The 23,623-nt window shown below is 36.8% G+C and overlaps 1 protein-coding gene across 1 annotated transcript in view; it reads right to left on the bottom strand.

Annotated features, from left to right (window-relative positions):
- Positions 1-23,623, bottom strand: part of ZFR2 (zinc finger RNA binding protein 2) — a 139,768-nt gene that overhangs the window by 53,311 nt on the left and 62,834 nt on the right. The window contains exons 10-13 of the mRNA XM_027851298.1: positions 12,318-12,463; positions 10,163-10,301; positions 9,120-9,307; positions 7,563-7,734 (exon numbers count right to left, since the gene is read on the bottom strand). Coding sequence (XP_027707099.1) covers positions 7,563-7,734; positions 9,120-9,307; positions 10,163-10,301; positions 12,318-12,463 — 645 coding nt within the window. The remainder of the gene's footprint in view (positions 1-7,562; positions 7,735-9,119; positions 9,308-10,162; positions 10,302-12,317; positions 12,464-23,623) is intronic.

Raw genomic sequence — 23,623 nt, 5'->3', positions numbered from 1 at the left:
TTCTTTAATCACTTCTTATGGCAAAGTAGAATTCACTTGCATTCATGAATCACTTGTGCAGTCATTGCCCACCTGATGAGCACCCCTTCAGTTACCTGTTCTTCGCTACTTCAAAAAGAGGTGGTATAAATATTTTTGTGTGGAAGGGTCCTTTTCTTCTTTCTTTGATCTGTTTGGGGTACAGGCCTAAGAGTGATATGACTCAGTATGTAACTTTTTCAACCTACTTCCAAATTGCTTTCCAGAAAGGCTGTACTAATTCACAGCTCCACAACTATACATTAATGTGCCTATTTTTTCCAAAGCCCCTAAAGCATCTGTCATTTTCTTTTCTTGTCACTTTTGCCAAAGTGAAACCAACCTCTTCATTTTCCAGCTGAGCAAACTGAAGCACAAAGAAGTTAAGGATCACTCTACTAGGAGGGCCTGAGGTGAAATTTGAACCCAAGGCTTTCTGAATTCCAGTTCACTACACCTCTCAAGCTTCCTCTCTTTCTGAATCTGAAGTGCCTATGGAACCTTGAGTTCAAGACGATGTGTGACTGCTGCTCAGGGAAGAGCCTAGGGCTGAATCTACAGATCTAGGGGATAATTTGCATAGAAACAAAGGAGATCACCAACTGAGATACTACAGAGCAAAAAGAGAAGACGTCCCTGTCATTTTTTCATTTCTTTAAGGAAATTTTGTAATTGTATCTATATACATCTAGAGCATGCTTTGGTAAATTTACTTTAAGATATGTTAAATTTTTTGTAGTTATTTTGAATTGGACTTTTCTTCCTATTATTCCCTCTTGTATTTCATTAGTGCTATGTAGATAGGTTGCTGATTTTTGTTGGCTTATATTTTTTGGTAGTTTCTGATAACTTTTTATTTCCTATCTATTCACTGTGAATTCACTTTACTTTTTTATTTTGATAATCTGATTTTTCTTTTTTGATCAAGTTAGCTAATCAATTGATAAGTATTTATTAAATGCTGAATACACGTCAGACACTGGGGACACAAATACAAAAGTGGAATAGTCCCTGCCCTCAAAGAGCTTACATTCTACTTGGGGGACACATTTACAAATGAATACTATATAGGCATACAATACATACATACATATATATATATATATGTTTAGCTACACAGACATATAAAAACATACATATATGTGATAGGTAATATCTATCATATACATGCATACACACATATATCACGTGAAATGTGAGGGTACTCAAAACTAAAGGAATCAGAAAAAAGCCTCAAAGATGATGGTACCTAGGACTGAAAGAAGCTATGGGTTCTAAGAGGTGACAGTGAAAAGGGAGAATATCCGAGGTATAAGGGACACTCAAAAGCATAGGAGTGGAAAAATGAATGCTGTGTACAGGGAAAAGCAAATAAGCCAGTTTGAATTACAACATGGAGTGATAAAAAAAAATGAAGTAAAATTAGTCTGCAAAGATAAGTTGGAGCCAAATTGTTCAGGGGTTTAAATGCCAAATAGATAAGTATTTATTTTATGCTGAAGAAAATAGGGAGCCACTGAAGTTTCTTCAGCAGGGGAGTAACATGGACAGATATGTTTTTTAGGAGTACCAATTTGGTATCTGTGTGCAGAGCAGAGTAGAGAGGTAAAGAGGAAAGATACACTCTCAGTTATGATAGCAGAACAATTAGGAGGCTACTATCCAGATAATAGTCCAGATAAAAGATAGTGAGAGCTTCAACTAAGCTGATCATGAAGTGCATAGAAAGGAAACAAACACTGAAGAGACAGAATCAACAAGATATGGAAACTGATTAGATCTGATTAGGGGGAGATGACTTCTAGGTTATGCACCTTGATGACTGAAAACATGGTGGTGTTCTTAAAAGAAGTAAGGAAATAAAGAAAAGGAGTGGTTTAGTGGAAGAGATAATGAGTTCAGTAGTAGACATAGCCTATTGATTTTGTTAGTCTTGAAAAAGCTTAGTTCTATTTATGACTTCTAGGTCTTTCCATTTTTAATTTTTCTATTTCTGCCTTAGTTTTAAGATTTCTTCTTTTGCTTTTGGATTTGTTGATTTATTTTCTAAGTTTTTTTTTTAATTGCATGATTCATCAACATCCTTTTTTCCATTTTGTAATATATGCTTTCAGATATATAATTTTTTCTCTGTAATGCTCAAGTTGCATTAAAATTTTTTGGTATGTTGTCTCATCATCATTCTTGGTAACAGTTATTTACTATTTCTATGATTTGTCCTTTTGATTAACTTATTATTCAAGATGTCTTTACTTATTCTTTATTTAGACCTGTATCATTTGCTTATATTCTCAGTATCAATATCAACTTTATTACATCATGATCAGTAAATGCTATGTTTATTATTTCTACCATTATTCATTTATTTATAACTTTTATTTTTACCCTGACTCATGATTTGTCTTTATAAAGTTATTATGATATTGATAATATGCATATTCTTTAATATGATCATTGAGAGGACACCACAAGCTGTTCAAATAAAATTTTTCTAATATTATTAAACTCTATTTTTAATCTTTTAGATTTCTGTAGTTCTGAAAGAGAAACATTAAACTCTCCTACAAACAAATGCATCACTATCTGTCTTTTTGCAATTCAACTATGTTTTTCCTTTACACATTTTGCTACTCTGCCAAATATGAGTTCCATTGTCATATGACAAAAGCAAGGCAATTAATCGATACCTTTGGTAGTAGGTGCTTAATAAATCCTCACAATGTCAAGAGAAGTCATAAAGGCCCCTAGCACAAGAGTGTGACTCTCTGTTGTGGCTCTATGAGTAGACACAGAGAGGACAGGTTGTGATCTTCATCAATGGGGAGAATACACATATAAATGAGATCACAGATTCACCTGAATATTTGAGAACTTGCATCGTTTATTGTAGTTTTCCTGCTTATATCTCTTGACACAATGCATTTATACTCTTGACATATGAAATCATAATTGCAACTTTTGCTTTTTTGAATTATATCAACATAAATTCCTCTGTTTAGTATTTAAAACTCTTCATAACCTGGCCCCTTACTTTCCTACCTATTAAATTTGACCAAACACAGTCTGGTCGTATTTGCTACTGCTCTTACCCAATACTTTTATCTCCTGTCTTGGTCCATTGCATAGACTGTAACCAATGCTTGGAATGCTCTTGCTACTCACCTCCATTTCTAAAAATCACTGGTTTCCTTCAACATGGATCAAATGCGCATCTATAATGGCCTTTTCTGATACTTCTGAACTAAGAAAGAAGAGAAGGGAGTGCCTTTCCTCTAGAATTAACTTGTGACTACTTTGTACCTATCTTGTAGGTGACTATTTATACACATGTTGTCTTCTCCATTAGAACAGAAGTTCTTAAAGTAAGAGCAATATTGTAAGATGATCAGCTGTGAATGGCTTAGCTATCATCAGCAATACAATGATCCAAGACAACTCTTAAGAACTTATGATGAAAAATGCTATCCATCCCCAAAGAACTGATGCTGTCTGAATGTAAGGTGAAGCAATTTTTTTTACTTTCTTTATTTTTCTTGAGGTTTTGTTTTTCTATGTTGTCTTTCACAACATGACTAATATGGAAATGTTTTACATGGCTACACATGTATAACCTATATAGAATTGCTTGCCTTCTCAATGAGGGGAGTGAGGAGGGAGGAAGGGAGAGAATTTCGAACTCAAAGTTTTAAAAATGAATACTAAAATTGTTTTTACATGTAATTAGTGAAAAATAAAATGCTAAATAAAATTTTTAAAAGGAATATTTAAAAATAAAGATAAGAAGGTAGGAAAAAAGGATATAGGTTCTTTGAGGGCAGGGATAGCTTTTAATTTTTTTTCTTTTTTCAGTATCCTCAATACTTAGCATAATACATGGAACATAGTAAATAAGAACTTAATAAATACTAATTAATTAATTGACTGAATTGCCTGATACAAAATAAATTTTGTTCTAACCCTTTGTTTTCACTCTATATGTATATTTATTTTCACTCTAGATACCTTTATCTCCACTGAAACTGCTTTCTATAAAGTTAGCAATCTCTAAATTTTGTCATTTTTCATTCTTCTTAGCCTCTCTGCAACATTTAACTCTGTTGACTATCCTCTCTTGAATACTCTCCTTCTCTGTGACACTTTTCTCTTTTTGTTCACCTTCTTCCTATCTGACCACTTCTCACAATCCATTGTTGGTTCACCATTGTTCACATCATGTCTACATCTGAGTGTTCCCTAAGGCTCTGTCCTGGACCCCTTCCTATTTCTCGCTCTATACTCTCTCTCATCAACTTCCATGAATTTAATCACCTCAGTGAAAATGACTATGAAATTTATATATCCAGTCCTAGTCTCTTTCCTAAGTTCCAGTAGTACATCTCCTATAGGAGATTTCAAAATATATGTTTCATCAGCATCTGAAACTCTACATGTCCAAAACTTAGCTCATTATCTTTCCTCCAAACCCTTAACATCTTTCCTTTTTCTGTCAAAGGCATCACCATTATTCTAGTTACCTAGATTCACAACCTTAGCATTATCCTTCACTCATCTCTCCTTCACCCTACATAGCCAATTAATTACCAAACATTATCTTTCTACCTCTACAACATTTTAACACATCTGTTTCCTTTTCTTTATTCATATGGTCATAACTAATTCCAGCTCTCATTACCTCTTAGCTGGTCTACTGAAATAAACTCCTAATTGGTCTCACGTCTCTCTTGTCTCCAATCCCTTCTCCATAAAGCTACTAAAGTTGAGTTTCCTAAACTGCAAGACTGGCCATGTCACTCCTTTACTCAATAAGCTCCAATGGCTCCTTATTGACTCTAAGATAAAATAAAAGTTCCTTTGTTTGGCCTTTAAAATATTCCACAATCTAGTCTCAACCTACCTGTCCAATTGTATAATACAGTACTCCTTTTCATACTTTCTCTGGTCTAGCCAAACTACTTTTTTTTTGTTTCTCACACATGATACTCTATTTCCTACTTCCATGTCACTGCATTAGGTCTTCCCCATACCTGGAATTCATACCCTCCACTCCTCAGTCTCTCAAGAAATCTTTTAGCTCTTTCAAAACTCTGCTTTAATAACACTTTTTGTATTAAAACTTTCCAATTTTTGCAGCTGTTAGCACCCTTCCAAGCTAAAATTTTACCTTGTATTTATTTTATATAGGCTTGTTTAAACACCTATTGTTTCCCCAAATGAATATAAGCACCTCAAGGGCAGGAACTATTATATTTTTGTCTGTATATCACTTGCTCCAAACACAGCACCTGGCCCATATATTAGGTGCTTCATTAATGATGGAAGGAAGGAATGAAGGAAGAAATTAAACACTTATTCAGTGCCTACTCTGTGCCAGATACTATACTAAGAGCTTAACAAATACTATCTTATATGGTCCTCACAACAACCCTGGGAGTTAGTTGCTATTATCCCTATTTTATAGTTGGAGAAACTGAAGGAGACAAAGGTATATTGATTTGCCCAGGACCACAAAGCTAGTGTCTGAAGCCAGATTTTCGTTCAGGTGTTCCTAGCTCCAGGCCCAGCGTTCTATCCACTGAGCCACCTAGCTGCCTCAATCAATAGGCAGGTAATCAGTATTTAAAAAATGCTTCTTATATGCAGTAGGTTGTTGGGTTTTATTTTTTTAATCCATCTTTTCATTCTTTCATTTAAGAGTTTAATCCATTCACATTCAAGTTTATAACTGTTACATTTGTGTTTTTCTCTATTTAGTTCTCTTTTATGTTATTATAAGCCAGCAATTATTCTCTATTACTTTTGCTTGTACTAATTTGATCCTAGCCTATTCATAGACTTACTTTCCCTCCCATTACCCCATCCTATTCCAAGTTCTTTGAGATTAATTATTAACTTACCTTCATTTTTTACCATTTTCCAAATTTTTATATTTCCTAGTACAGATAAAAGTACAGCTCAGATTCTTTCCTGTTCCAACCCTACCCATCTACTCTCTCAATGTGAGTAACACTGATTTGTGCAACTCTTTTTGCAGAAATATTAATTTACATTAGTCTTTTCCTTATGCCTTTCCCCTGTAAGGTTATTTTGAAATCTTATATCCCATTCACAGACTAAAGTACTCAAATGTTCTTTATTTATTCTATGTCCAATTTATAAGGTGATGATTCTGAAAGATAGATCCTGTGTCCAGAGTATCTATTATTAAGATTGCAGATCTTTTGCTTTGTTCTTTGGAAGTGCCTCCTTCAGAAGGGCCTCAATCCCATATATATTAATTCATGAAGGAGGCAGTATGATGTGGGATAGATACAGATGGATCCAAATCTATACTGTGACATTACATTTACTACTTACTCTTATTAAAGTCTGTACATTCTACCTCTCAACTTGTGTTCCCTGAAATGCCTGCTTTCTGTGTTGGATTTTCTTTTTTCTTTTTTTTTTTTTGTTTTTGTTTTTTTAGGCAATTGGGGTTAAGTGACTTGCCCAGGGTCACACAGCTAGTAAGTGTCAAGTTTTTGGTCTGAGGCCAGATTTGAACTCAGGTCCTCCTGACTTCAGGACCGGTGTTCTATCCATTGCACCACCTAGCTGCCCTTCTGTGTTGGATTTTCAAGGGGCCCAATCTCATGGGAAAATATGTTGACCCTGAAATCTTGAAGGCTATTCCAGTAGGTCATTATTTCTGGAGGGGTCTAAAAATTATAAAGGCTTCAAAAGAGTTACCACCACTTTATTTTTTCACTATTTTTTGAAACTCCTTTCATTCTTCAAGGCCAAACTCAGTTGCCATCTCTCAGTGAAGTCTTCTTGATACCTCTCAGTTGAAAACAGTTCTCAAATTTTCTTAGAGCACTTTTTCTTAACCTCTCCTTTACTTTTCTCACATTCTACCTTCTATCACTGACTCATGTATAAAGATTGCAAGTTCCTTGAAGGCAGGGATCATGTATTTTCCCCCCTTTTTTATATCCCTAGTGGCTAGCATAGTACTTGACTCATAGTATAGGTTTAATAAATATTTGTTTATAAGTAGGTGCCTGTTGATCAGGGAATGGTTAAACAAACATAAATGAAGTAGAATATTATTGCACCATAATAAATGATGAATATGAAAAATATAGGGGGGCATGAGAAGATTTACATGAACCAATGCAATGTGAAGTTAGGAGAACCAGAAAAACAATATACACAATGACTAAAACAATGTAAACAAAAGTACAACAAAATTGAAACTGAATGCTGCAAAATTATAATGACCAAGCTTGGCCCCAAAGAAGCAATATGTACTTCCCTCCCTTCTTTGCAGAGGTAGAGGACTATGTATGTAGAACACTGCATATACTTTGGGACTTGATTGATGCATCAGCTAGTTTTGCTGAATTATTTTTTCTCTTTCTTTTTTATCCTTTCTTATAAGGGATCGTTCTCTGGGTAGGGGAGGAAAAGAGGGATATATTGGGAAATTTGGTGATGTAACAAAATATGTCAATAAACATTTTAAGAACGTTTCTACGAGGGAAAGAGATAAAAAGAGACCTTACCAAAAGTTGCTTGGGTAGCTGCTCAGTGATTTTTTGGAGGAGGGACTGAGTGGGCTTCTCAGCTGACAGAAGGATGAGGTGCACATTCCTATCTCCTCGGAGAAGAAGGCCTTTTGCTAAGATCCCAACTCGCATGACACCCTTCAGTATTCTTGATGAAGAATCTATTTTTCTGTTAAGGAAACAATCACAGGAGAAGGTGTAAAAAGCAATACTGAGATTCAGAAAAGCAACCACAAGAAAATTCAAAACGCTCTTCTTGATGCACTAAGGCACAATGTTAGTGTTTAGTTAACAAAGGTTGTGTATTGTCTAATGCGATTTCCTGTTAATTGCCTCCCCAACTATACCCATAAGTTCAACAAAAGAAATTATATTAGATATGCTTTTATAGGAGTATATGTCTACATGTAGTAAACAAGCAATAAACATTTGCTGAATAAGTGAATACTAAGTGAAAAAAATTGAAAATGGAAGCATAATTAGGAAAAGAAAACAGGTTTGGGAATACCAAAAATACAACTCCTCTAGACTAGTGGAAGACAGTGAAGGCAGACGGAAAAGAGTAGGGCAAGGCAGTGTAGGATGATGAAAAGAGCCCTAGACTTGAAGTCAGAAGACATGTGTCCAGGTTCCATCTCTGTCACTTACAGTTGTGTGACCACACACATATCACATAACTTATGTGTTTCAGTTTCTTCATCATCTGTAAATTTTAGGGATTAGACTAAATTATATTTAAAGTCTGTCAAGATAATTTCTAAGGACTCTTCTAGCTTATAAGCTATGCATCATATTTTTGTCCATCTCTATACACAGAAATGTATATCTCTTCTTGAAGAGCTTATAATTTAACTCTTGGTTATGTAATGCTCAAAAATATTGGTTTAGTCTTGCTTCTGATTGGGCAGACTCTATAATGAAGAGTTTTACTGTTTAACTACTCTGGAGTTTTAATGTATGGCATCAATCTGTTTGGAGATTCTAATCATCAGTGGGTTGGGCACAGCAACTCATAAAAACCATCAACTACAGCTCTGTGTTGTGGAGGAACCAGCTACACTGTGGAAAGCATGGATTTTGAACTACTAAAGTGAAGAAATTCCTTTCTGTAATAACCACTACTAATCAAAGGAAATGATGGGCATCAAGTGTGTCTAGTAGTATAAAAAACACTGAATTGGGAGCAGCTAGATGGCGCAATGGATAAAGCACTGGCTCTACAGTCAGGAGTACCTGAGTTCAAATCCAGCCTCAGACACATAACACTCACTTGCTGTGTGACTCTGGGCAAGTCACTTAGCCCCAGTTGCCTCAAAAAAAAAAAAAAAGAAAAAAGAAAAAACAATTCAAAAAAACAAAACAAAAAACAAAAAAAAACCACTGGATTGAGAATCAGAATATCTAGGACTCTACCACTAGGCAAGTCACTTACTCCTTCTAATCTTGTTCTCTCATTTATAACATGAGAGAGAAAAGGGATGGACTAGATGATCTGATATTCTTCCTATGTTCTAAAGGCCCTTCTAGCTCTAACATTCCATGATCTCAAATTACCCTTTTTCACCACCCTCTTCATCTTGTTCCAATTTTTCTTCTGCCAGGATATCTGAGACCAGCTTCAGGGCTCGCTCTGAATGAGAAACTACTTTCTGGATGGCCTGTAGCTCTGCTTCAGTGGGATAAATAGTAGAGTGCTTGGACATGATATGCCGGTCATCAGACGTGTTAGGACACCTTGAACCCTGTTGGGGGGAAGGACATACCTTTAAACAAATACAGAGGGAAAATGAGAGGAAAGAAGGAGAGAAAAAGGATGAAATGAGAGTTCTCATGGCTACTTCAAAATTATCAGACCAACAAAGGCACTGCAAACAGCCTCAAAAGAAAGTCAAAGGCAGCCTGGCCAAAACCAAACTGGAGTCATTGTAGTTAAGTTTGGTTTCAGGTGCTTTAAAAGGTGGGGGGGGACAGAAGCTAGCTGGGTTAAAATCCATTAGCATTAACAGATGAGTTTCTAGCTTACACAAAGAGTGGAAAAGAAGAAAAAAAATCCACAATTCTAATTAACTAATTTTATACCTTTGTCTTTCTAGACACTCCTAGCGAAATCCTAATGACTTCAGGAAACACAGATCTGATTTCTAGTTGGTTCCCCCCTGGCAATACTCTTACATTTCCCAACAACAGATGTTAAAATCCAATGGGTTGGCCTCTTCCCCTCAGCAAGGCTCACCATGATAGTTCACATCTAAGATTCCCATTCAACATCAAGGGCCCAACCTGCACAGACAAATTAGTCTAAGAAGGTCTTGTAAGAATCATATTCCCAAGAATAAGAAAGGTAATGATGCTGAAGAAGTCAATGGGATAATGCCATTAAGTGAAAATACATAACCAAGTCAGAAACGCAACATCCACTAAGCCAGATAAGGCCTATTTGTAGCCACATCCCACTGATTACAAAAGAGAAAGACAACATGGAAGTCACTTCAGAGAAAACTGAAAGAACTTTATTTCTTAAGTCTATAACAAAAGTCAGACATCTTAATATATAGCAGGTAAAAGTCATATCAACTAAAGTTAATATGAAGACTCACCAAAAGTGAGGGAACTGGTACCCCTGGTCTGCCCATGAGGGGAGGTGGATTCCAATCAGTCAATATTCGGCGTTTATGTTCTTCCCAATACAACTGCTCTTTTCCTACTCGCCTCCGATATATCTCTTCTTCATAGAGTCTATAGAGAAAGAATACTATGAGACCAGAGAACATGCTAGCCAGCAGTATGAATCCCCAGGCTTCATGAACCAGAAACAGACAAATTTAATGCTACCCTAAGAAGAAAGAAACAAATCAGAGGCATCTGCATATCTGTTCCTGGATTTGAGCACAGTGGCTATATTGGGACAATTCATTACTACCAGATCTCTCTTAATGAGATCCTGACCATCCTTCAGGACTAAGCTTAAAAGTCTTTACCTCCTTCATAAAAGCTTTGTCTGATCCCTTCAGCCCCAGTCAGATATTATCTACTTCCCTCATAGAATTTTAAGGAAAATTTTGTAAACCTTAAAATGCTAAAGAAATATGTTATTACTATTATTATCATTACTGTTATTATCATTATTATTATTATTATCATTACTAGTACTATTATTACTAATATTATCTTTCCTTCCTTGAATCTTCCATAGTAGTCTGGATACCACATATGCTTTTATCATATTGTGTTCCAACCTATTTTTGTTTGTTTTATAGCATTCCACTCCATGTTCTCCTGCAATATTTCAAGCTTTATTTGAACATATAATATGAGTTTAATAAATATTTGGGTTTTTAAAGTAGATGCCCACTGATTGGGAATGGCTAGACAACTGTGTATGTGAATGTGGAGAATATCACTGAATCATAAGAAACCATGAATAAGAAGAAAACAGGGAAGAATGGGAAGATTTGCATGAACCAATGCAAAACGAAGTAAGCAGAACCAGAAAAACAACACATACAACTACAATCATATAAATTATTACAACGTAAATGTATTACAACAATGTAAATAGAAAGAACACCAACAATAAAATTGAAACCAAATTCTGCATAATAGCTAAGTTTGGCCCTAAAGAAGTCATTTGTTTTCTGTTTGGACAAAGACTGTATTTTAATGAGATTTGTCCATCTCCTCTCTACCATAGTGCCTATAACAGGTAGCAAATAAACTGATGTTGAATCAAAGACTGAGTGAATCCTATGGTGAAGAAAAGGCACTGGTTTAGAAAACAAGAGACTTGGTTTTGAATCCAACTCTGCCATTTACTACTTTAGGAACTTGGGCAAAACACTATCTTTTCGATCCTTAGTTTCCTCATCTATTACCTATGTCACAAGGTTTCTCTGAGGCTCATCTGAGATAACTAATGCATGTAAAGCATTTTGTAACCAAAAAGTGATACGAAAATAAATTGCAACTATTGTTATAATTGGAGCACAGATCATAGATCGTAGAGCTGGAGATACCTTAAAGTTCCATCTAATCCAAATCTTTCCTTATACAGATGAGTAAATCACAGAATTTACTGACATGCCCAACGTCAAATAGCTAAGAAGTAGCAGAGACAGGACTCAAATTCATGTCTCCTGAAACCATCCCAGTATTCTTTCTGCTATTCCATATTACCTCTCATTATTATTATTTGAGTAATCAAAAGTGCATCAGGAATTGGCAAAAGCATAAAGAAACCATGTAAGTGGAAAGAGTGCTGAACCTGGAGTCACAAGCCCTAAGTTCAAATCTCGGCTCTGTTACTTACTACCTACGTGACCTTCAGCAAGTCGTCATTTCTCTGAGCCTGTTTCCTCATCTGTAAAGTGAAGAGGTTGGACTAGACGAGCTGTGAGCTTCTTTCCAGCTCTAGATCCTTTGAAACAAATGAAGTCAATACTGCTAGAACTTCAATGACATTCTCTAATAATCAAATCAACACTGATTTTACTGTGCCAACTACACAAAATTATTTAAAATTTAGAAAATCTTCAACCATTCAAAATATTTGTCAGATAAGCAATCCAAACCTAAAGAAGAAGAAAATTTTGTTTCATGGGTGCTCTCTAAATAAAGATACTGGGAATGATCAACATTCCTCTCTCAGAAGAAAGGAACAGTTAAGTGGTCACATAATTATAACACGAGTGGGTAAGTTTTGGAAAAAACACCTCTGAAAAGTCCATACTTTTGAATTTTTCTTCCCATTTCTACCTCATTTCTATATGGCGACGCTGTTGTTCCTCTCTCCATCGCTTCAACATATCTTTCTGTTTCTGCTTCTTTATTTTCTCTTCATGGTGTTTCCGAGCCCGATTGCCGGGCTTAATCTCAACTGGGAGATCAGGATTCACTTTTTTCTGCCAAAGGATAGAAACATGTAGTTCAAAAAAAAAAAAAACTCACATGGAAAAAAATTCATTCATAGCATAATCTACTTATTTTCTTCATGAGGAAACTAATATCTAATTCTGAAGAGAAAAAGAGAAAGGAATCCAAAGAAGATGAAAAAGGATATTGTCTAAAGATACAAATATAGATACTTTGAAGACTTACCAACTTAATTTTTTAAAGATATGTAAAGAAGATGCAAACAAGGTCACCTAACAGAGAATAAATGAATATAAAATCATGGCATAGTTCCCTAAGAACTGTATCAAGAATATTATAACTCAGAAAGAACCAAGGTTCATAAGAAAAGCAAAGGAGAATAGAATAGAAAGATTTCTAAGGCATAATGGCAAAAAGAGGAGAATAAAATAAGTGGACCACTTATAAGGGTAGATAGGATGATGGATGACTGACACAAAATTAAATTCTAATTTTGCTCCTGTTTTCTCTATCAAAGAAAATGATTTTTGGCCTAGAAAAGGCAGGTAAAAATGGCTAACAATGTCTGAAAATAGAGAGGTGATAGATTTGCTGTACTCTGCTCTTATTAGATGACAAGTGAAGTATTCAAAAGCTAAACCCTTTGGTTTTTGAATCCTTCACTATTCAGTCTTCTAGGACTCCAACCTACCAGGTTTACTACATATTACTCTCCACACACTCTACAGTTCAGCCAAAATGGTCTATTCCAGACAACATTCTATGTCCCTATACATGGTATGCATTCTTTCCTCACCTCTTGCTATCTTAAGTATTTTACCATTCCTGTTACCAAAGTACTTTTCTTTAAGCATAGAGCTGACCATATGACTCCAATAGCTTCCTATGTCCTCTAGGATAAAATAGAAACTTCTCTACTTAGCTTTTAAAACCTATACAACTTGGCCCCAACCTATCTTTCTGTATTCATTGGAGATTACTCCTCCTCCATCCTCCTCTCACACTCAGTGTAAAGCCAAATAGTCCTTCTCGGTTTCCTTAAACATGACACTCCATGTTCCATTTCCATGCCTTTACACTGGCCATCCCTCATATTTGAAAGGCACTCCCTCTTTACCTCTGCTTAAAAATTCCTCTCTTCCTTTAAGATGTAGCTCAAACATCATCTTCTCCATGTAGTTTTTCCTGATTCCCTCAACTGCTGGTGACTGACTTCCTTCTCAAACAACTTTCATTATATTGAAGCACTGTGTGAATGTACATGCATGTATGTGCATTTATTAACTTTATATTTGTGTTGTATATAACAATGTACATTATGTTATATTACATGTATACATATACATGTATACATACATATACACACACACACACACACACACACACACACACACACACATATATATACATTATACGTACTTATTTTTCCCCCATTAGAATTTAAGCTCAATACAGGCAGGGACTGTTTCATTCTTTGCACTTGAATTCTCAGTGTCTAGCACAGTACCAATACATAGTAGGAAAATAATTCTTATTCTTGTATATTTGATCAGTTGCCTATATATCCTAGATATATCAGAAAATTTGGATATTATCAGAGAAACTTGTTGCAAATATTTTCCCTAGGTACCCTTCTAATTTTCATTGCATTGCTTTAGTACAAAAACTTTTAAATTTTATATTATCAATACTTTCCATTTTATCTCCTGTGATCCTCTCTCTATCCTTTGTTTGGTCATGAACTTTTACCTCTAAATGGTTGTGAAAGGTATTTTCTTCCTTGCTGGTCTAATTTGTTTTTGATGTGATCTTTTCTACCTAAGTCATGGATCCACTTGGACTTTATAGTGGTACATGGTATGTTGGTTTAACCTAATTTCTACCAGATTGCCTTTCAGTTTTCCCAGTAGTTTTTATCAAATAATGAGTCATTACCTCAGTAGTTGGGATCTCTGGGTTTAATGAACACTGTACTACGCTTATGTGCTTCTGGATCTCAGGTACCTAATCTGTTCCACTGATCAACTTTTCTATTTTTTTTTTAAACAGCACCAAATAGTTTCAATGACTGATGCTTTAAAATAGTGTGAGAGCAAATATTTCTAAGCACCCTTCCTTTTTTCATTCTTTCCTTTGAGATTCTTGAAATAGTATTCCTCTATATGAATTGTTATTTTTTCCTAGCTCTATAAAAATAACCTTTTGATAGTTTTATTGGAATGACACTGATTCAGGAAAATAACTAAAGTACTGTAATAATTTTTACTATATTGCCTTGACCCAAACAGGATCAATGCATTTCTCTATTTAAGTTTTTCCTTATCTCTGCAAAGAGTGTTTGGTAATTAAATTCACATAATTTTCGTGTGTCTTGGTAGATGGACTTTTTTCTTTAAGTTTTTAATTGATATTTTCTGTTTCTTAAATCCCATAATTATTTCAAGTATCCTTCCCTCTTCACTTCTCAGAAAGTCATCCCGATAAACAGTATTTCTTTTTAGAGAAGAAAAAAGTCAGTACAACTCATCAATACATTGAAAAAGCCCAAAAATTTGTGCAATGTATAACACCTATGGACCTCCCACCTCCAAGCAGGGGTGGTTTGGGGGTGTCTTATCATCTCTCTTCATTTAAGTCCTATTACATCTTTATAATTTTGTTACATTTAATTTTTTGATATGTAATTGTTCTTTCCATTTACATTGTTGAGTTACTAGATATATTATTTTCTTGGCTCTACTTATTTCACTCTATATAAGTTCATATAGATCTTTCTATGCTTCTCTGTATTCATCATACATAGCGTTTCTTACAGTACAGTAACATTTTATTACATTTATATACCACAATTTGTTTAGACATTCCCCAGTTGATAAACATCTAGTTTGTTTCTAATTCTCTGCTATTACAAAAAGTGCTACTATAAATATTTTGGTGTATATGGGGACTTTCTTTTTATCAATGGCTTTTTTAAAGCCTAGTAATGGAGTCTCTGGTTCAAAGGGTATAGATATTTTAGTCACCTTATTTGCATAATTCCTAACTGCTTTCCAAAGTTGTTGTAACATTTCACAGCTCCACCAACAATGTATAATTGTGCTTATCCTTCTACAACCCCTCCAACACTGATTGTTGCCATTTTTTGTCATTTTTGCTCATTTGCAGAGTGTATGAGGTGAAACCTCGGAGTTGTTTTAATTTGTATTTCTCTTGTTACTAATAATTTGCAGCAGTGTTCCATGTACTTGTGAATACTTTGCAGTTCTTTTGAGAACTTTGTTCACATTCTTTGACTAGTTATCTATTGGGGAATGGCTATTAATCATATATACATACCTACACACACACACACACACACACACACACACACACAAAGTTTCCTTATCTTGGATACCAAACCCTTATCAGAAAAAAAAAACAGCTTCTAGTTTTATTTATTACTTATTATAATTCATTTATATTATATTAATTATAGTATATAATTTATTAATCTAATAGTTATCCCCTAGGATTCCCCCTTCATTGTCCATTTCTATAAAGGTGAAGGACTGTCCTGTGACTATCACAAAGGGTCTCTCTCTTAGTCATTGCTAGCAAGATCCTTGCCAGAGTCCTCCTTAATAGGCTGATCCTTTACCTGGAAGATGGTCATCTACGTGAGAACCAGTGTGGCTTCAGAAAGGGTCAAAGAATGGTCATTATGGTGTTTGCTCCCCAACAACTCCACCAGAAATGCCAGGAGCAGATCACAGCAGAGGTCTGTACACATTTGGCAATCTGACCAAGGCTTTTGTTACTGTATGTCACGAAGGTTTGTAGGAAATCATGGCAAAATTTGGTTGCCTAGAGAAGTTCAACAGTATTGTACATTAATTCCACGACCGCATGCTTGCCTGGGTTCTGAATAATGGACAATGCTCTCATGCTTTCCCAGTCATCAATAGAGTGAAACAAGGCTATGTGCTTGTTCCCATGCTTTTTAGCATGATGTTTTCAGTCATGTTTTCAAACACCTTCAACGAAGACAAATATGGCATCAAAGTCAGCTACCGCACTGATAGTAAATTATTCCACTTGAAAAGGCTATAAGCCAAGACTAAAGTGGAAGGAGTGTTGGTGTATGATTTTTTGTTTGCAGATGACTGTGCACTCAGTACAGTCTCTGAAGCTGAGATGCAACAAAATATGGATCAATTCTCTGTTACTTGTGCTAATTTTGGCTTAACAATTAACACCACATCAAAGTGAGATTCAAGTGAAGCCCATTCCTGTGATCTCTTCCATGTTTGTTTAAACTTCTACTTACACTATGAGATAATAGTGTGACAAGTTCCACCATCCTTCCTCTTTTTTACCTCTTTACGTCCATTTTCCCCACCCTTTATTTTGTTTTTTGAAGATCATCAAAACATCACAATATCAACACCCCATTCTTAATTGACTCACTCTATGACTCCTGATGATGACATTATGGTTCTAAAGGGATTCTTTTATTATCCCTTCCATTACAACATTAAAAAGTTCATCTTTATAAAATCCCTTCTATTGCTTAATCATATTTACCTTTTAATGTTTCTCTTGATTCCTATGTTTATATTTTAAAGTTTCTATTCAGTTCCAGTCTTTCTATTAGGAATGTTTTAAATTCTTATATTTCTCTGCAGGTCCATTTTTCCCCCTACAGGAATATACTCAATTTTTCTGAGTAAGTTCTTCTTGGTTGTAGGCCTAACTCTTTTGCATTTTGTAATGTCATATTCTATACTCTTTATTCCCTTATAGTGTAACTGCTAAATTTTGTGTGATCCTGACTATGGTTCTTTGGTACTAGAATTCTTTCTTTTTTGAAGAATAGGGTGTGTTCAGGGTATAGGGTGCGTTCAGAAAAGACCGTTATTTCTGGTATGAGGGCTGCCAAGCCCTTTTCAAGTCTGCTTTCCACCTTTGGTGTCTACCTGATCCACCTAACTCTCACCTGTGGCTCCAAGAAGCTGTAGCATGTGCAGTGGCGACCCCCCCAGTAAACTGTTTTGGCAGATGTACTAAACCAGGTTAATGGCAAGTGAAGGGTCTCAAACCCATTAGTGAGTTAAGGGGGTGTCTTTCCCAAGCATGTGAAGACTTCTCCTGGTGAAATGGGCAGATGAAAACAATGTGTTCCAACGACCATGAAGGCAGCTGAAGCAGGCACTGTGGAGCGCTTAGAGCTTGGTTAGACACTGAAGATGCCAAGGTCATCCACTGCACATCAAGCCATCACCAGTCATCTTGACTCTGTCCTGCCACTGGACTGTGATGACTCTGAAAGAGAGAGTGAGGCCAACAACTCGTGCAACTCTGCCTCACTTAAATCCAATTTATGCACAAATCAAAAGACATCACCCATACCATTTTACCATTTTTACCTATCTCAAAGTCCTGTGGTGACAGGCAAGTGACAAAGTAGCAGGTGTGGATACACTGGGAGCTGCAGTCACAACCCTGCACATAGGTGGCCCAGACTATAGGGTTACCGGAAGAAGCAGTGTGATTCGGCAGACCCCTAGGTGTCTGAGCAGCCTTTTAAGGACCACACTGTTCACCTCCTGGTGTGAGGAAGGAGCTAGAAAAGGTGCCCTAAAAATTGTCTGCTTGGCTAACCCTGGCCTGTTTATTGCAGCAAGTGGGGATCCCACCGTGTGGTCAAAACACAAAAAAATGTACAAAAACTTCTGCAAAGATGACTCTATTCATCATTGGTACATGGAATGTGTGCACACTTATAGACAACACGAAATCCAGTAGACCTGAAAGACAAACAGCTCTTGTTGTGAGACAACTCAGCAGGTGTCACATCCAAATAGCAGCCCTGAGTGAAACAAGGCTGGCAAATGAAGGCCAGCTTACTGAAGTCAGAGCTGGATATATGGTTTTTCTGGAGTGGTCGCAGTGAAGGGGAGCATTGTGAAGCTGGTGTAGGTTTTGCAATCAAAACTAGTCTAGTCAACAAGCTTGTATGCCTACCAAAAGGACCGACAGGCCACTGGCAGGAAAACACCATTCCACCATCATCATGCCTATGCTCCCACCATGATGAACCATGATGAACCCTGATGAAGTCAAAGAAAAATTTTATGAATACCTGGGGACCCTCATCATCAATGTGAGGAAAGAGAATAGGTTTATAATTTTAAGTGACCTTAACATAGAGAAGGCACAGACTACCAGACATGGCAGGAATTGGAAGGAATGGAGTTGGAAACAGCAACAGCAATGGTCACTTACTACTGAAGACTTGTCCATCTTATGACCTTCTCATCACCAACACTGTCTTCCATTTACCTAAATGCAACAAAACTTCCCGGATCCACCCTTGCACCAAACATTAGCGTTTAATAGACTATGTCATCGTAAGAAGAGACAGACAGGATGTGAGAGTGCCAAAGGCAATGTGTGGTACAGAGTGCTAGACTGATCATAGGCTTATCCTCTCCAAGATAAATATTTCCATAAAACAGGTGGTCCCAAAACAAGATGAACACCAAAAGACTCAATGTCAACAAATTAGAACACTTCTCTGAGTAGAAACAGTTCATTGCTAACTTGGAGGGAAAGTTAAGCCAACACACACTTGGCAACAGTGGAGAAGAAAAGGAGTGGACAGCTTTCAGAAATTTGGTGTACAGCAATTCTTTTGCTCATCTGGGTCAGAACACTCACAAACACCAAGACTGACCTGAGAAAAATGATTGGGAAATTCAGAAGTTGCTAAATGAAAAATGAGAACTCCACAGGGTTTACCAGGATGGTTCATCCATCTCTAAGAAGTCAGCATTTAACTCCATCAAAAGTAAACTACAAGCAAAGCTTAGAGATGCAGGATTCTTGGCTCAGTAAGAAGGCAGATGAAATTCAGTTTTACACTGATAGTAACAATCTAAAGCCTTTTATGATGCCCTGAAGGCAATATACAGGCCAAAGACATATGGTGCATCTCAAATACTCAGTGCTGATGGAGCCACATTGATTGGTGATAAAGACATGATCCTAGAGAAATGGGCTGAACACTTCCATAATGTTCTCAACAGACCATCATCAATCGATGCTGAAGCCACTGATCGTTTACTTCAGGTTAAAGTCAATCCCTCCCCACCTGAAGTTCCAACTGAAGAAGAGGTTTTGAATGCCATTAAGCTCCTCTCCTGTGGCAAAGCACTTGGTGCTGATTCTATTCCAGATGAGATTTACAAGGTGGGGAGTCCATTGCTCATATAAAAGCTGACTAAAATTTTCTGGGTTATATGGCAGGTTAACCCCAAGGAGTTCAAGGATGCCTCCATCGTCCATCTCTATAAAGGTAAAGGAAATAGACTGTCCTGTGACAATCACAGGAAGGTCTCTCTCTCAGTCACTGCTGACAAGATTCTTGCCAGAGTCCTCCTTAACAGGCTGATCCTTACAAAAACAAAAAAAAACAAAAAAAAAAAAAAAAAAGGGGCAGCTAGGTGGTGCAGTGAATAGAGCACTGGCCCTGAATTCAAGAGGACCTGAGTTCATATCCGGCCTCAGACCAAACACTTGATACTTACTAGCTCTGTGACCCTGGGCAAGTCACTTAACCCCAATTGCCCAAAAACAAAAACAAAAACAACAGACTTATCCTTCACCTGGAAGATGGTCATCTACCTGAGAGCCAGTGTGGCTTGAGAAAGGGTCAAGGAATGGTCAATACGGTGTTTGCTGCCCAACAAGTGTAGAAGAAATACCAGGAGCAGGATAGATGTTTGTACATATTATTTGTCAATCTGACCAAGGCCTTTGATACTGTTAGTCATGAGGACTTGTGGAAAATTATGTCAAATTCTGGCTGCCCAGAGAAGTTCATCAGTATTGTACATCAATTCCATGACTGTTTGCTTGTCTGGGTTCTGAATAATGGGCATGGTTTTTTGTTTGCAGACAATTGTACACTCATTGTAGGCTCTGAAGCTGAGATGCAATGAAGTATAGATTGATTCTCTGCTGCTTGTGCTAATTTTGGCCTAACAATTAACACCAAGAAAACACAAGTGCTCCATCAGTCACCACCACACCACAAGGAACCATTGGTTATAGCAAACAGCGAAGTTTTGAATACTGTGGATAAGTTCACTTACCTCGGCAGTGTACTTTCCAGGGATGTACACATTGATAATGAGGTTGATGCACGCATTGCCAGACCTAGCTCAGTGTTTGGGAGGCTCCAAAGGAAAGTGTGCAAGAGAAAAGATATTAGACTAACTACTAAATTGAAGGCCTACAGAGCCATTATGCTGACCTCATTGTTGCATGCCTATGAAACAATATACCAGCGCCATGCCAAGAAAATTAATTGCTTCCATTTGTATTGTCTTAGGAAGGCTCTGAACACCAGCTGGTAGGTTAAGGTGCCAGACACTGAGGTCCCTTCTCGAACTAAACTTCCAAGCATTAAAACTCTACTGCAGAGAGCTCAACTTCAATGGGCTAGCCACATTGTTCAAATGCCAAATATACACCTGCCTAAAAGACTATTTTACAGACAATTCACATAAAGCAAGTGCTCACATGATGATCAGAAAAAGAAATAGAAAGACACTCTCAAAGTCTCTATTAAGAACTTTGAAATGGATTAAATGTCATGGGGAACATTGGCATAGGACTGCCCAGTATGGCATGCCCTCATCAGAGAAGGTGCTGTGCTCTATAAGCAAAGCAGAACTGAAGTAGCCCAAAAAAAACATGAGATGTGCAGATTTAGAGAATCTACCCCAAATGTTCACATGGACTATTTGTGTCTGACCTGGGGTAGAGTTTTCCGAGCCTATATTGGTCTGATCAGCCACAGTCAGACACACTGTAATTTGACTCTAACATAGTGATATCACTTTGGTCTTCAAGAGTGAAGGACACCAACCAACCAACCACCATTTCTTCTTTGACTTAGAAGTCCTGGATTTTGGATATGACATTCTTGAGAATTTTCATTTTGAGGTTTCTTTCATGAAGTGACTGGTATATTCTATTTTTACTTTGTCCTCTTTTTTAAATATGTTTGGTCGGTTTTCTTTTATGATTTCTTGAAATGTGATATCCATGTTCTTTTTCTAGTCAGAGCTTTCAGCCAGTCCAATGATTTTTTTTGGTTCAATGATTCTTAAATTAACTCTCCTTGGTCTGTTTTCCAAGTTGGTTGTTTTTGAAATAAAGTCCCTTACCTTTCCTTCCATTTTTCATCTTTTGAATCTGTTTTAGTATTTCTTGTTTTCTCATGGAGTATTTAGCTTCTGTTTTGCCAATCCTAATTTTCAAGGAGTTTGTTACTTGAGTGAGGTTTTGTGCCTTTTGTGCTAAGCTATTAATTCTATTTCCAAGGCTCTCCTAAATAGTTTTCATTTCTTTTCCACTTCTTACCTCTATTGCTCTCATTTCATTTATATGTCATTTTACATTCTTTTTTTAAGCTCTTGAGCAATTTCTTCTAGGAATTCTGTTCAATTCTATAACCAAACTGTGTTTTCCTTAGAGACTCTTCTTGTAGGAGTTTTGGAAATATTCTCCTTTCCTGGATTTATGTCTGGAGGATCTTTGGCATCATAATAATTTTTTTTGATCATTTTTTTGTGAACCGGGCCACTATAAGGCCTATACACTACAAGAGTTATCCTTAGAAGAATAAGATCGGAACTGGATCTACATTATTGCCCTCAGGGACCAGGACTGACCAACCACCACAGAGGGCCCTAGGAATGAGTCACAGTTCTTCTTTCCTGCCAGATCCAGGATGAAGATAGGGAGCTACCTCACTGCCCTCAGGGAACCAGTATCAGACCCACATCCACAAGGCCAAAACTTTTTGCCTGATGAGAACCTGGGGTTAAATCTCAGGGACTGAGATTAGAGCTATTGATGGGATACCCTATTCCTTTCCGGTTCCAGATATTCCATTCTCTGAAAATAAAACAGAAGTTCTGCAGAGGTTCTGTTTGTTGCCTAGGGTTAAGTAAAACATCTCCTCGTTAAGGGGACCTGGATAGGTAGGAGCTTCCTTGCTGCCTACAGGATGAATCTGACCCACATTGTCACCAGGTTCTCACTTTTTACAATAGAGGGCAACACCACACCCCTAGTCCCTCAGGCTTGCAAAGTCTCTAGGCATAGTCCTTGACTCTTCACTATCTCTCAGATTCCATATCCAATCTGTTGCCAAAGCCTATCAATTTCATCTTTGCAATGTCTTCGTATACAACCCTTTCTCTCCTCTGACACTGGTGTAGGCCCTCATCACCTCACACTTGGACTATTGCAACAGCCTGCTGACTGATCTCCTTATTTCAAGTCTCTCCTCACTCTAGTCTATCCTCAATTAGCTACTAAAATGATTTTCCTAAAGTGCAAGTCTAACCATGTCACCCCCTGTTCAATATACTTCAGTAAGACTTCAATAAACCTATCACTTCCAGGATTAATACAAAATCCTGTTTGGCAATCAAACCTCTTTATAACCTAACTCTCTTCCTCTTATGCCTTACTGGCATGTATTCTTCAATCTAGTGATACTGGTCTTCTGGCTGTTCCACTAACAAGATAATTCCATCTTTTGACTCTCAACGTTTTCTTTGGCTGTCTGCCATGCCTGGAATGCTCTCCCTCTTCGTTTCTATCTCTTGGCTTCCCTGGCTTCCTTTAAGTCCCAGCTAAAATCTTATTTTATACCGGAAGTCTTCCCCAATCCCTTTTAATTCTAGTACCTTCTCTCTTTTATTATTTCCTATTAATCCTGTATAGCTTATTTGTACAAATAATTTAAGAATCATTGGACCAAAAAAAAATCATTGGACTGGCTGAAAGCTCTGACTAGAAAAAGAACATGGATATTACATTTCAGTTATCTCTCCCGTCAGAATGTAAGATCCTTGAGGGCAAGGACTGTCTCTTGCCTTTTTTTTTTTTTTTTTTTTGTATCACCAGCACTTGCCCCAGTACTTAAAAAACGTTTACTGATTGACTGACATGATCCTGGATGATTTAGCCTAGCTGTACCCTACACTAAGCTGTCTGTAAATTTGTTTTCACTTTCACTGCTTTTTGCCTACTTTCTGAAGCAATACTTAATCTTCCACCATTCTCCAATATATTGTTCAGCAAATTAGTTGATACTCAAAATTATAGTTGCCCTTGACTACCACATC

The sequence above is a fragment of the Vombatus ursinus genome, unplaced genomic scaffold (genome assembly GCF_900497805.2).
Source record: "Vombatus ursinus unplaced genomic scaffold, bare-nosed wombat genome assembly UNPS02009173.1, whole genome shotgun sequence".
Lineage (NCBI taxonomy): Eukaryota > Metazoa > Chordata > Mammalia > Diprotodontia > Vombatidae > Vombatus > Vombatus ursinus.
The sequence above is the reverse complement of the archived record's forward strand: the minus strand, read 5'-3'. Positions and strand labels throughout refer to the sequence as shown.